General features: G+C 40.5%; 1 protein-coding gene across 2 annotated transcripts in view; it reads left to right on the top strand.

The window, feature by feature from the left end:
- Nucleotides 1-13,848, top strand: part of tspan9a (tetraspanin 9a) — a 139,508-nt gene that overhangs the window by 73,861 nt on the left and 51,799 nt on the right. The window contains exon 3 of one of the 2 annotated variants that reach the window (XM_037253320.1): nt 3,831-3,910. In XM_037253320.1, the coding sequence (XP_037109215.1) occupies nt 3,848-3,910 (63 nt within the window). In that variant the 5' untranslated portion in view covers nt 3,831-3,847. Of the gene's footprint in view, nt 1-2,908; nt 3,911-13,848 lie in introns of those variants that run through there. The other variant, XM_037253319.1, reaches the window with a different exon arrangement.

Below are 13,848 nucleotides of genomic sequence, written 5' to 3'. Positions count from 1 at the left end.
ACATATCCAATGACAGTGGAAGCTCTCATGTAAAATATCTGGTTGTAGATTCACACAAAATTGGAGAATATCATTTTTATTTAAATTGTAAATGGTTATATTTCATCTTAATTGTGTTGTTTTTTGTGGTGGTTGTTTAGGTTGTGCAGTTTTTAATCAGTTGTCAAAATGTTAAGGTTGAATGAATAAAACTAAAAAGATTCAGTGAGAATTAAAGATTCAAACACTGATTGATTAGGTTTTGTCAATAACATTCAAATCAAAGGGCCAAAGGCATAATGTTTCAATCAAAGGTTATTAGAACAATCTGTCACAAATATTTCACCATCTGCTAAAAACTTTGAGAAAATGTTAGCGTGACCCGTCAAGTGCCATGATTTTGTTTTGATCTGGGAAAGCTAGTTCAATAATTCACTGAACAAAATTTATAACTTCCCAAACGCTCTATGTTTTCTACTTCTTTGCAATCTGCCTTGTCTTTCACTAAATTTTAATCTCTACTTTTGGGTTTATTCTTTGTGAAATTCACCATCACTGCCAAAACAAATTACTTTCCACTGTATAGTCATAAAGCATACTCTGCTGTTACTTATGTACTATGTATGTATGGATGTATGTATGGATGGATGGATGGATGGATGGATGGATGGATGGATGGATGGATGGATGGATGGATGGATGGATGGATGGATGGATGGATGGATGGATGGATGGACGGACGGATGGACGGATGGACGGATGGACGGATGGTCCAGTCAGTCGGTCGGTCGGTCGGTCAGTCAACTGTGAAACATAAGAGGGTTGGATTAGAATGTCACTGACAATTGTGTTTTACTGGATTTTTCTCTTAAAACATTTACTGTGTTTTCCTGACTATAAATCACTCCAGATTATAAATCGCACCAGCCATAAAATACATAATAAAGAAGGAAAAGACATATATGAGTCGCACTGAATTATAAGTCACATTTTGGGGGGAAATTTATTTGGTAAAATCCAACACCAAAAACAGAGATGTCATCTTGAAAGGTAATTTAAAATTAGAATAGAGGCTGTCACGAATGAGTGGAGCAAGGGCGACCAAATGCAGCTTGGACCAGGGTTTATTGAAGGGAAGGGAAGTGGGCAAACACAGACACAAGCGGGACAGCGACACACGGACAGCAGACAGGCAAACAGAAGTCCACTCGGATACGGTACAGATTCTGCCCGTGAGCCTCCACACGAGACCAGGGGGAAAACGAACGAGCAGGACAGGAGCGGACACAGATGGGAGACAACAGTAGACATCCACCAGGAGGAACACACGGGCAGGGTTTAAATACATGAGACAACAAGAGGGAGCAGGTGACAGACATTACGGTAACAAAGGGGTCCGGCTGAGGGAAGTTGCCGGCCGAGCGTGCTCTGGCACGGGCGTGACAGAGACAACAACAGGCTGAATAATTGTACGGTGTGCTAACGTTACATGACACATAAACAACGAACTGAGAACGTGCCTGATGTAACATATTAAGAGTTATTCAGATAATTATAGCATAAATAACATGTTAACAAGTTTACCAAACATCCGTGTCACTCCAAATCACTAAATCCAATGAAATCTTCATACTCTGTGTCACTTTTAAACAACTCCGCTAGCTCCGGAGGTAGAGGATGCGGCGCTTCCTCTTCTTCGTGGCTTACGTCAGACTCATCGTCAGTTGCGTTTCCAATTATTCCACAGGCCTAGAGTGCCCTCTTGCGGTTTAGTGTGAAAATAACATGTGAAATTATATAATAATGTGTCAATAATTTCACACATAAGTCGCTCCTAAGTATAAGTCGCACCCCCTGCCAAACTTTGAATAAAACTGAGACTTATAGTCCGTAAAATACAGTCGTTGAAATTCTTCCTCCTCGTGACTGGAGACCAAGCTGGAAACCTACTCATTGAGGACCAATACCATACCCAATTACCGTGTAAGCAATCTCAAGATAGTGGTGAAGAAGCGGCTCTCTTGCGAGTCAGTGAGGGCAATTACACTGTTATTACAATAGTTGCAGTCCAATCAGGATGAAATCAAAATTAGGCATAGAGGAACAACTTAAATGTTATAATAAGCAGTGGAGTCATTACCTTGCCACTCCTTATTTCATTCCGCAATTCTCCACTGGTTCTGGTTAGGCAGACCTGGCACCATAGGTTAGAGCATGAGATCCAGTTTAAATGAAAGCCCTGTATTAACTTGTCAGTTTAGTGTGTGACTCACCAGCACTATTTGGTATTTGACCCTGGCTATGCCTTGGAGAGTGCTCAGCATCTTAAAGTCCCCAGTCCCTTTTGATTCGTTTGGTGACAATTCCGAAGCCAGCTCATTGCCAGTAAATGATATCCTCTTACATGGATGTGGGCAGTGTTATGATGAAGAACACAGACTCAGTGCAAACTGCAGCTGCAGTTCTTCATCCCCAAGCCACATCAGAGAGCTGCCCAATATTTCAGCCCGTTTTGTAAAATGGCAAATAAATTACCATCTGCCAAAGGAATTGTGGTAAATTTATAACAGCCGAAGTTTAGACTGTTAAGACTGAGAACACAAATCATGAGGAATTGTGCTTGGACGTTTGCACTTGCGAAATGTCACGCACTCTCCTCTGCCCCCAACTCCAAAGCACCAGAGAGAAGCCATATAGCTGTGATGCACGTCATGTCCTCTTTTAGTCTTTAATCAGTGTTGAATTCATCTCTGACTTTTCATGTCCCCTGACAGTACGAATTGCTGAACATGTATAGTCAAAGCAAACACAGCGATGAGCTTATTAAAGACACTGGGAGTGGAGAGGTGGAGCTTGGATCTTCCTTCAGCTGCTACATTGGCTGTCTGCTCAGCAGTGGGGAGGAGTTGCAAGAGGGAGAGAGAGGGAGAGAGTAAGAGAAGGGTAGTGAGCACAGTGGGGAACAGGCAATGCCCAACATCTCTACTGAGCGGCACATCAGTCGGGCTGCAGCTACCGGGAGAGCCGGGTACGGGCAGTGCGGGGGACAGGGCTGCTGATCACAGCACGCTACACTTGAGCAGACAAGCGTGCAACGGTGGGAAAACAAATTGCACACTTTGCAGAAGAGAAGCTGAGTGTCGGGGTGAGAAAAGTTACCGGGTCAGCAGGAGAGGAAGCGTGGAGCAGCTGAGACCGACCGGGTTTCCACTTGCAATTGGGAAAGTTACCTTGTCTCGAGATGAGTAAGACTCTAACCAGGAGCATCCTGCACAGCTACTTCAGGACACTGAAAGCAAGACAGCAGCAGCAAGCTTAAGCAGCACAGGTCCACTCACTTTTTCGCTGGACTCTTTCAGACTCAAATTACTCGGCTCAGCTGTTTGACTTGGCGTGGATGTAATTTGATTTTCATCTGTGCGTTTTTCATCTTTTTTTATCTGGTTGGGAAACAGTGCAGACTTGGAGGGCACGTTGTTCTGTCCTGTCACCTCTGAGACTATGTTAGACTGTGAGTCAGGGAGCTCTTCATCATCAGCAGCAGTAGTAGCGCTAGAGCATGGAGAAGTCCAGCAGTGAGGAATCAGCCATTCATCGTAGCCCTTCAGTCGAAAGCTGTGACTCTGATTTTCCTCAAGCCTCCACGTCTGGCCGGCCATTTGGTGGCCGTGGCTTCACGGCCGGCGCTTTCTACGGCTCCACTGGGCCACGTAAAAATACTCAGCAGGGTCAGGCTGCAACGGCAGCAGCTGAGGCCAGCACGGGAGACAAGAGCAACAACAAGTACAGCTCACCCAAAGGGAGCAAATACGTGGTCTTTTACCTGGATCTATCATTTGTGTTCCTTTTAGAATTCAAGAAGTTTAACATGGCAAGAGGCTGCCTTTGCTGCTTGAAATACTTGATGTTCATCTTCAATCTCATCTTCTGGGTAAGTGCCTTATTACTTCATCACATCCCACTGTCACGTAGATGATTTTGATGCAAATGTGGAATAACAAATGTGATCAAAAGTTGACTGAGTAAAGCGCAGTCCATCTTGCTATCTATGAACAATATGTGAAAATCTTGGAGGATCAACGCGATGTAGTCAGTGCAGTCATGCGTTTCTAATTATTACATCAGAGGGTCTGCGCCTGTTTTTTGGTGTGTAGGTTTCTATTCCTGGATATCATGACACAGGCAGTGCTATTGCACCAGCTCTTTTGTGTGTGGCCAGAGGAGGGAAGGGATGGGGAGTGGGATAGATTATGGTGGCATCGAGAATAAGAGTTCAGTGGGGTCAGGATAGAAGTTCAATTTTATGTTGAAATATATACTACATATATAATGTATATATATATTATTTGGGTTTAATTTATTTTACTTATCTATTTATTTTATTTATTTATTTATTTTTATTTTATTTTTGTTTTTATTTATTTTAAGTTACATAACACCAGAGGTTGAACCCAACACTTGGAATTTATTGTTTTACTGTGGTAATTTGTGCATCTTGTCATGACTTCATTCTTAAATGTGTTTGCTATTAAAGAAAAACTCATGATCTAATAGCGCTTTCATAACCAAACATGCTGAGTGACTGAAAAACAAAAACAAATGTGTGGCGGACTCTACTGGGTGGCCAAGCATGGGCATCTTTTGTGAAAGTGGGAATCCCTTGAAATGTTTACAGGGTGGATTATAAGGCTTATGGGTTATGGGGCCAGGCTTTTGTGTGAATCCAGCCAAGCTTGAAACATAAAAACACCCCATATCCATATCAAGCGCTGCCCACCATGCCACTGGCTTATGAGCCGATTCTAACTGGGACACACTGGAGGCTATCGAAATCATTAGCCTTGAGCCCAGCTGCGAACAGGTCAGCATTGAAAAATCACACACGTACACATTCATCACACAAACCAGCAACTATCTCTTGGCCTGCTCGCTATACAAAAAAAAACTACAGAGCTGCACATTGATAGACTCGGGGCTGCAAAGAGCACTGCTGTGTGCTGCTTCAGGGCGAGTTGCAGTATCTATATCACCCTCTTATCATTACTCATTTCACAGAGAGAAGAACCAAGTAATTGGCAGAGACGAGCAAAATGCCTCGGGGGGTGTTCTTCACTGCACACTTGATGTAAATGTTGGTGCGGGAGAATGAGAAGGCTCTGAGAGGCTTAGCGGATGGGGGATTCTTTAAATCTGACATTGATTTACCTCGATACAGCATCTCTTGTGAACTCTGTATAGGTGTTTTACAAGTTCCCAGGCTTTGACATGTGTAGGGCTACAGTTGAGGAATTTAACATCCCCATTATGCACATCAACAATAGCGGTACTAGAGGAATCAGACTCAAATTATTTTAAAATAATGTTGGCCTAAATAATCAATACATTGGCTGTAAGGAATTAAGTGCATAGGTGAAATGAAGTTCATTATTGCCCTTAAACCAGCAGAGACACTCTTGACTCAATCGAGATTATTCGACCGTGTGAAGAAGAGCAAGATGGCAGTCGTGGCATCAGTAATGAAATGGTACACATCCCCCTTATCCCATCAAAACTTTTCTGGAAATGGTAGTGGAACTTAATTCTGTAGTTTGCACATTATTTCTGTCTTTACACCATATGGACTCTCCATTAGGATATACATTAAATAACTACAGTTTTTTAATATATGTGTCTGCTGAACAGAAATAACTCAATATCACCAAGTGGATCAAGCCATGCAATAGTTCAAGTGACTGATGCAAAGAGTGAAAGTGCCCACAGAAGCCACATAGAAGATGGCAATCCATTGCAAGCAACTCTTTGGGTTTGGGTGAACTCCAGCAAATAATTAATTGCGATCAATAACATTCACCTCACTGGTCTGTACAATACCATAAAAAACAGACATCTGCATGCTCAGAAGCTGCAGTGCAATTAATTCATTTGACAAACTAATGGGAAATGTGTGTAATGTAAATGTGGAAAGTGTGTAATGATGGTTTGAACGGAACAGTAAGATAGGAAATTGTCATTCTTCCCTGAGTTACAGTTAGGTGTGAAATGTACTACTGTACAAATAATATTTCAAGAAAGATAGGCAGCAAAACTCCTCTTTTATTTTCACCGTTCCAAATAAGCAATTAGGTCTCCCCTGCTAAACTTAGAGCCGAGTTAAATCATGTCGATGTGTCTCTCTTGTCTTTGGCCACGTTTCTGGGAAAGCAGCAGAACTCAGTAGTCCTTCGTACTAAAATATTGACCACAGTGACACAGGCTGTTAAGGCTGACAGGGAACGGACTTGATATATTAGAGAGGAGGTGGAGTCTCTAGCCACATTGCATTCTTAACGTTTCAGTTGAAAGCAACTTGAAATGAGTCCACAAGTCCCTTGCATTGTCATCCGTTTTGTCATTAATATATCCTTAATTTATTGTGATTAAGAATTTACCAATTGAATTTCAAAGTGAATGTGATCAGAGCAAAGACCTTGCACTTAGATATTATAGTTCAGTTTCCTGTATGTCCGTTGTGGCCCATTGTGCACATTTAACAGATCAGAAGCCGCCACGGGGTACGACTATTAAGTCAACCTTTAGCAGCTTTCTCCAGGGGCAGTCTCAGGGGATTTGCTTGATGGCATTTACTCCCCTGGGTCTCTCGAAAGCTCCATTTGAGCTTAACCCCCTTTCTGTGGCAAAATCTCAGTACTGCTGCACACAGTGTATCATAATAGCTGGAAAATCAGCTTAGAATTTCAGTATTTTGGGCAAACTAACTTGCTGCCTTCAAATGCAAAGGTTCTCTTTTGTTTTAGCTTCAGCACACAAATATAGAAGCTATGTGCTGTCCACTGCCCCTCACAAATCCCGTGGTGCGATACTATTGTAATTTTCCTTTAATGAGCATGCACTACTCATACAGTATTTACTTACTACTTCATAAATTGATGTTAATGCTTTCGTTCCACTCTGGGTCCATTTTAACTGTAGTTTAATCAGTGTCCTGAGGGAAACTAATTCGGTGATGCTGGGTCTGACTGCAGCTAGTGGTTATGTCTCCTTTGTTAGCGACAAGAAGACTGGCATTTTGGAATGCGGTTTAGTGCGGTGCCCAGTAGAAGGTTAGTGGGCCTGTGGGTTGCTGCAAGTCACTTAACGGGATTCTTAAGCATTCGCTGTCAAGAGGGAGGGAGAGAGGTATGGCGACGCTCATAAGACTCTGCTGTACCATTGGCACTCTCACAGTCACAAGACTGCTGCAGCCTGTAAACCAGTTGGCCTCTGAAGTTCTGAATTCGTATCTCATCTCTGTAAATAGAGTATTGCACTGTGTTAAACAAACACAAGGGTCTCTTTTTCTGGACTTTTTCTGCATCTTGTTGGACACAAACACACTTGCACACACATGCACACGCTTACACACACAAACAACCTTCTTGGAATGTACTCTCATCATCTATACACAATCCATTTCAGCAGGCTTGCTGTGGTAACTTGAAGCACAAGGTAAACAGCAGCAGGAACTCCAGGCATCCCGATCCATGTGCTCATCCTTAGACCCCCTCGGCAGTTGTTCATGACCATCTGGCTCGTCTTTCTTATAAGGGATTACAGGAGTCTGATCTGTAGGGGGAGTTTCGGGCAGATTAAAGCATTATTGTTGGGTCTGAGACTAGGGTTTCTCAGAGATCCATGCTTGAAGCCAACTATCCTCAAAGCAAATGGAGTGGGGTGAAGGGGATCCATCATTTGCTGTTCGAATAGCAGGAGAGGATGAACGTATCACTGATGACATGCATGCTGCAGATTTTCTGACCTCTTCACCTGCAACATATTCCACGACTGCCCCCATAATCTCCTCCATTTGTGGTTCGCTTTCACGCCTAGACACTGCTTGAAAACCCATACGAGAGCTGTCGCAAATTTGAATTTAAAATTTGAAAAAATTTGAATTTAATTTAAAATGAATACATAAAGTAACTCAATGTGCTTCACATAATTAAAGGTGCAACATCCTACACTAACATTGATACATGCACGGAAACAGAAACAACATAAGACTAGCCCACACTATAATACAGAGCAGATTTCCTGGAAAAAGAATAAACAAAAATGTGAGTAGTCAATAACATGACCTTAAATCAATGTTCAATCATCAAACCAAGTGTGGAGGGATACCTTGGAATTCAACCGAGTGCACCAATGTTTGCAATGCTGCATGAATGGATTGACATAAGTACAATATAATAAAAGTGTGACCTCCTTGATAGATGTATTAATAAATATATACAAAAATATGAGTAGTCAATAACATGACCTTGACAATCAACCAATGTCGGGTGATACATAAGAATTCCACTGAGTGCACCGATGTTTGCAATGCTGCATGAAAGGATTGACATTACGGTATAACAAAAGTATGACCTCCTTGACCGATATATACGTATATATATATATATATATATGATATTTGTCCTCACGGTAAGACGTAGCCTACAAAAGCGGTAGCTATTACGAGTAACAGTAGGATAACCCCGACATTTCAGGTTTCTTTATATAGGTAGGAGCCATAGTATAGACCTCGAGCGATGTGTATATAAATACAGATGAAAAAGAATGATGCGCCGTTGGCGTGCATATTACGGATTAGTCACCATATATATATATATATATATATATATATATATATATATATATATATATGAAAAGTGTCTATGAAATCTGATGTATATAATGTATTTGTGTTTTGAGTACAGGTTCCGTGTTGAATATCATTAGCTTGTCTGGATTTAACTAGTGCCTCCAGTATCCAGTATTAATGAATTAAGTGTGCTTTAGCATTTACTGTATCTACTTTGGCATCTCACATGCTGAAGTGCATAAGCACCATTTTCTTTAATTGCGGTTGTAGTGATATAGACTCTGCCTGGTGGGGCCATTACACTGTGTTATCAGAATCTAAAGCCTCATCTTATATTCATGTCTAAAAGAAAATTGTCAGCTCAGCAGTCTTGTCCTCGCATGAACACCAAGGTAGCAGTATCAAAGCTCTCCTTTCTATGAGGGGATAAAACAACCGTGATAAACGTTGCACATACTCTGGAGGCTGCTGTTGGAATTTGCCGCAATATCATTTTGTCAAAGGCAATTCAAGATCAGAAAACAAACTGATTCAACCCCTGAATCTAACATGTGATGATTCAAATGTGGAAACATTGACAGATCCCGTTGTGAAAAATCATCACCGCACATCTGGTTTGATGGAATTTCACAGACGGCTTCACGCAAGCTGTTCTTTTCCCACATGGGATCCTAATATATTGTGTCAAAGCAATTTATCTGGTTTTCATTTCCATATCAGCACTTAAGTATCAGCGTGTTCAGTCATCTTTCATGACTCATAAGGTTGCATTGTAACAAACTACACCCCCCCCCCCGCCCTCACATACACACAAACACATTTCCACATAAAGTACAACTGAACTGCATCGATCAGTCACTGCCAGTTGAAACAAGGATCAAGGAAGATAAAAGTGGATGACGCTCAGCAAGACTGTGATGAGACATATGTATGTGCTGTCCTGCCCCATGTATTGGACACACTCAAACCAACATCAATTTTCTTTGATTGAATTTTGAACTTGCCAAATACAACCTGAGCAAGCCTGCTTCGGCCTACCGTATGTGCATAAGGACACATAAGAAGCCGACTTGGAGGGCACTGCTATGTTTTCACTCGTCAATAACAAGCTATCATTTAAGAAGACATCATCATGCTATTTACTTGCATTTAATTTAGTCTAATTAGCATTCTATATAGATTGTTAGACCTTGATTCAGATTGACTGACCTCCTTGGCAAATATCTCTACACTTGCTTTGTCCCTTTGCATCATCAAGGGAGTTCACTCTAACTTACACATCTGTACAGATCCTTCGATTTCTTGTCTGTGTTGAGACGCTGAGGCCATTAACACGCGTTGCAGATCAATTTATCTGCGTGTGGGGGCAGAGGTAACACAGGAGGATTAGTGTAGCTTGATTTTACTGGCGCACAGTCAGTAGGTGGAACTTGTGAGGAATCCCCTCTCAGATTCTTGCCTACATTAACTGGCTGTTGATTAAAACAATGATTGCCCAGAAAGGTGTCTTGGCACACTAGAGTGCTGTGAGAGATCATCTGGGGTGTCATGGGAAGTTCTCCAGTTTCCTTTCATTTATCTAAAAATGATCACAAACTTGTAAGTGTAAATCTGGCTATAGCAGCAACATAGACCGAAAGGCACAACAATTGAATGTTCTTCCATAAGTTGTGATTAACCATCTTAGCCATCATTTGGCATTCATGTAACAGAACAGAATTGTGTTGAATTAAACAGGCTCCGTTTTATATAATGAATAAGTCAGTTTAGGAGTATATTGAGACAAAGTCATCAGCATTCATACTTTTTTTTGTTGCGTCATCACGATGACACAATAGGGACACCTTGGAAATTTCAACACAACTGCATAAAATTTACAATTTGATCATTCAATTTTGATTATATCATATGTAAGATTTGTACATTGAAAGAATATATATTGGAGCAATAAACACCCAATGAACAATAATCACAGAAGCATAAATGATTCATTAATTTACAATCCAATCAAACTCTAAATTCAAATAAACACAATTCAGTAAAATTAGCATACAACATATTTTTCAAGTACAAGTTGGACTTTAAATTTTTTTAATAATTTTGCTGGTGCGACTCAGACTGGCACTCAAAATCCCTGTTGCCTAATTGCGTTGACTTTTCTTTGGTGGTTCGCAAATACTTTTGGTGTATTATCGCTTGTGCCCAGAACGTTATGGAAATGCACCAACATTTGAAGAAAAAATGCAAGCAGAATAAAAAGCACAGTAGTTGAATCAGTAGTCATGGAAACAAATATGTGACGTGACAGGATTTACAGCGCCAGAAGTAGCAAAAACCAGCCAGGGCTCTACCTTTGTCCGCCATGTGATGTGGGATTCTAGTCAAGATAAAGTATTTTAAATTTGACCCAAAAAAAAAATCATGAGCTAGAAACGAACGTTTTGTCCAACTGGAACATTTAACACTGGTGCGACTCACATTCTGGAGCAACTTCTAGTCATCAAAATACCAGACTTAATTAGCATGTGTTTATCTAACATGGTCTCCACGCTGGTCAGACAGTATTTTTATCCCTATTATAAAAGGTGTGTCATAGCGCTGGTGTCACATGTTTCAGACCCAAGATATAAACTAGGCCCAGACAATCAAGTAGCATGTGTCTATGTATTTGCTTTGTTCAGTGTTTGAACAGAGATATTGCAGAACAATGTACGACAGCTTTTACCATGAAAATGTTGCTACCAGGGCTGCATGAAAGCATGGAAACGTCAACTGACAAACTGCATCAGACTCCAGCGGAATTACTAGCAGGGGAGGGAAAACAGTATGTGTTTCGGTTTTGATGGCAGGCCTTTTCTGACATATCTTATAGGTAAGTCGTGATGGCATTTAGAGAGGACATTTTTGCCTAAAGTCATTCATGATGGTTTGACTTGCAATTGTTCAGCTCAAAATATTGGATATCGAAATAGTCCATTCCAGGGTAATATAGTTGCGACCATAAAGCTATTATATCGTAACATATCATGTCTTTGCTGTAATATAGGCGGTAAAAATGTGTTTACCCCCGTAAATTGTTGACCATAAAAACAATAAAATAGTCCTAAAATTAATGAAGTATAATAAAGACATATAGTAAAGCTGATTGGCTTAATAGATGCACCACACGAGGGAATCTTTTAGCATTGCTTTGAAACAAGTGTAAACAAAAAGATGATTGTTTGAAACTGTAAAAGCAGAACACTGCACGTAGATAAATGATAATGTATTTTTGCTGCTGTCTATGTATGTGTGTATCTTTCAAGTTTTTCACAAAGCAAAAAAAAAAAGGAGCATGGCTTCTTGTGAATCCCTGCCAGATATTTTAGGCGGCTTTGTTTCCCTTAAAAAATATTGATACACAAACAACTTTGTTTGCGGCAATATTCAGACCAAATAAGCACATTGTTGCCTGAATACAGAGCAGATGTGTGTCATCGTTGTTATGACTAGACAGGTGACGAATGACGAAACAAATGCATAAACACTCCAAAATTATGAGAGAAACAAAATAATCACATAGAAGCAAGTGACATTACTCTGCATTCTGTGAAAGCACCTATATGATACACATCACACACGAGTGCCTCTCCCATGAGAATTGGAATGCATTGGAACTACTATCTGCTCTCCATTGTGTATATCTCAATGTCTACCACACATTGTCCCAGAAGTGACTTTATTCATTAACAATGGTATGGGATTATGTAATATTGGTCAAATATTTGGCGGGAAAAAAACCTCAACAATCTGTTTAACTACATGTGTTAATTTGTTCACACATGTAGTTGTCCACTTCATCTTTTACCATGACATGGTGCCAAACCGTGCTCTTGCAGCTCCAAGGAGCGCACAATTGCTTTATATTTTACCCAACTGAGAAACCATAAATATACCTGAAGGTCACGTGTCAAGAAATATTGATCCTGCTTTTTTTTTTTTATACTATACTTTGAAAATGGTCCAGGCAAGGATTTCTCTGTAAAGGCTGTTGACTTGAATGTCTTTACTAAAAAAAAAGAAAAAAAAAAGAAAAAGGCATTTGAAACGTATGTGTGTGGTTTGGGGTGAGTAATACCACTGTTAGAAGGATTTGCAGGATTCTGGCTGTGAATAAAATTAGAACAACGATTTAAGTTGTGCTCTGTCATGTGGCCTTGATATTACAGTGACCCAGTTAAAACCTCCTGCCAGACTTGGTGCTATGGCCGCAGTGCTACAAAATTCTGTCCGTGACATGCAGTCACTTACATCTGTTACCATTTCTGTTATTTCGTGAACATTTCATTTAATACTGGTGCTGCTAACTATGATGTTTACCACCAACCAAACAAATCAAGTGTATCCCGCGTGCACAAGTGGCAGTAGTTCATCATTACCTTGTCTTTTCACACCAATCAATGCTAATCTCGACCTAAGCAGTGAATTAATGGGAATGTTCCTGCTTGCTAGTTGAGCTACTCAGCATTTTTTAGGGCACCCCAAGGCAAATCACAGTGAGATCAATGCTTTACGGTCAGACGCCTCAGCTGCTGTGGAGGCTGAAGAATATCATTTAATGTCTTCTGAGAGCAAACACATTCCTTCCTGACTCACGTTTAATTAAGTGTGTATGAAGTGGATAGTTCTGCAAATCCTTAAGATCATGCACTGCATTCTAATATCAGGTTTACTGTGAATTAGTACAGGAATGCACACATATTATCTCCAGTGTTCGTTTGCGATACCAGTTTCAAGTAAGACCTGGCAAACAGGAAGTTGGTGCAAATGCTCGTAGTCTATTATTATAGTGGTGCCAACTTCTGGCCCGGCATGCATATTACAGTAATTTCAGTGTAGATGTTTTTCTTAGACGTATCAATATATTTTTTAAAAATTGTATAAATTTCATCTGCAGAGTAAACATGTAAAGATATAAAAAAAAAAAAAAAACATGACAGTCCCCCCCAAAAGAACCAGCTGAAAAAAGCCACTCCAGCCACTAAGTGTGGTTTGCTCACACCCCCTTCGTCTTTACAAAACAATACGGGAAAAATTAGGAAACACTGAATGTATGTGCCACAATAAGCTGTAAATATTTGCAGAAGATTGACTTTGAATCTGTTTATTTTACATGTGTCATCTTGAATTTGGGTCAGGGACTCAGGCGCTCAGTGCCTGAATGGTAATGAGCCCACATGACAAAGTAGGCTCCAACACGCAATGTGGCA

The sequence above is a fragment of the Syngnathus acus genome, chromosome 6 (genome assembly GCF_901709675.1).
Source record: "Syngnathus acus chromosome 6, fSynAcu1.2, whole genome shotgun sequence".
In the NCBI taxonomy this organism is placed as follows: Eukaryota; Metazoa; Chordata; class Actinopteri; order Syngnathiformes; family Syngnathidae; genus Syngnathus; species Syngnathus acus.
Note: the sequence above shows the minus strand (reverse complement) of the source record. Positions and strands in the feature narration are given on the sequence as shown.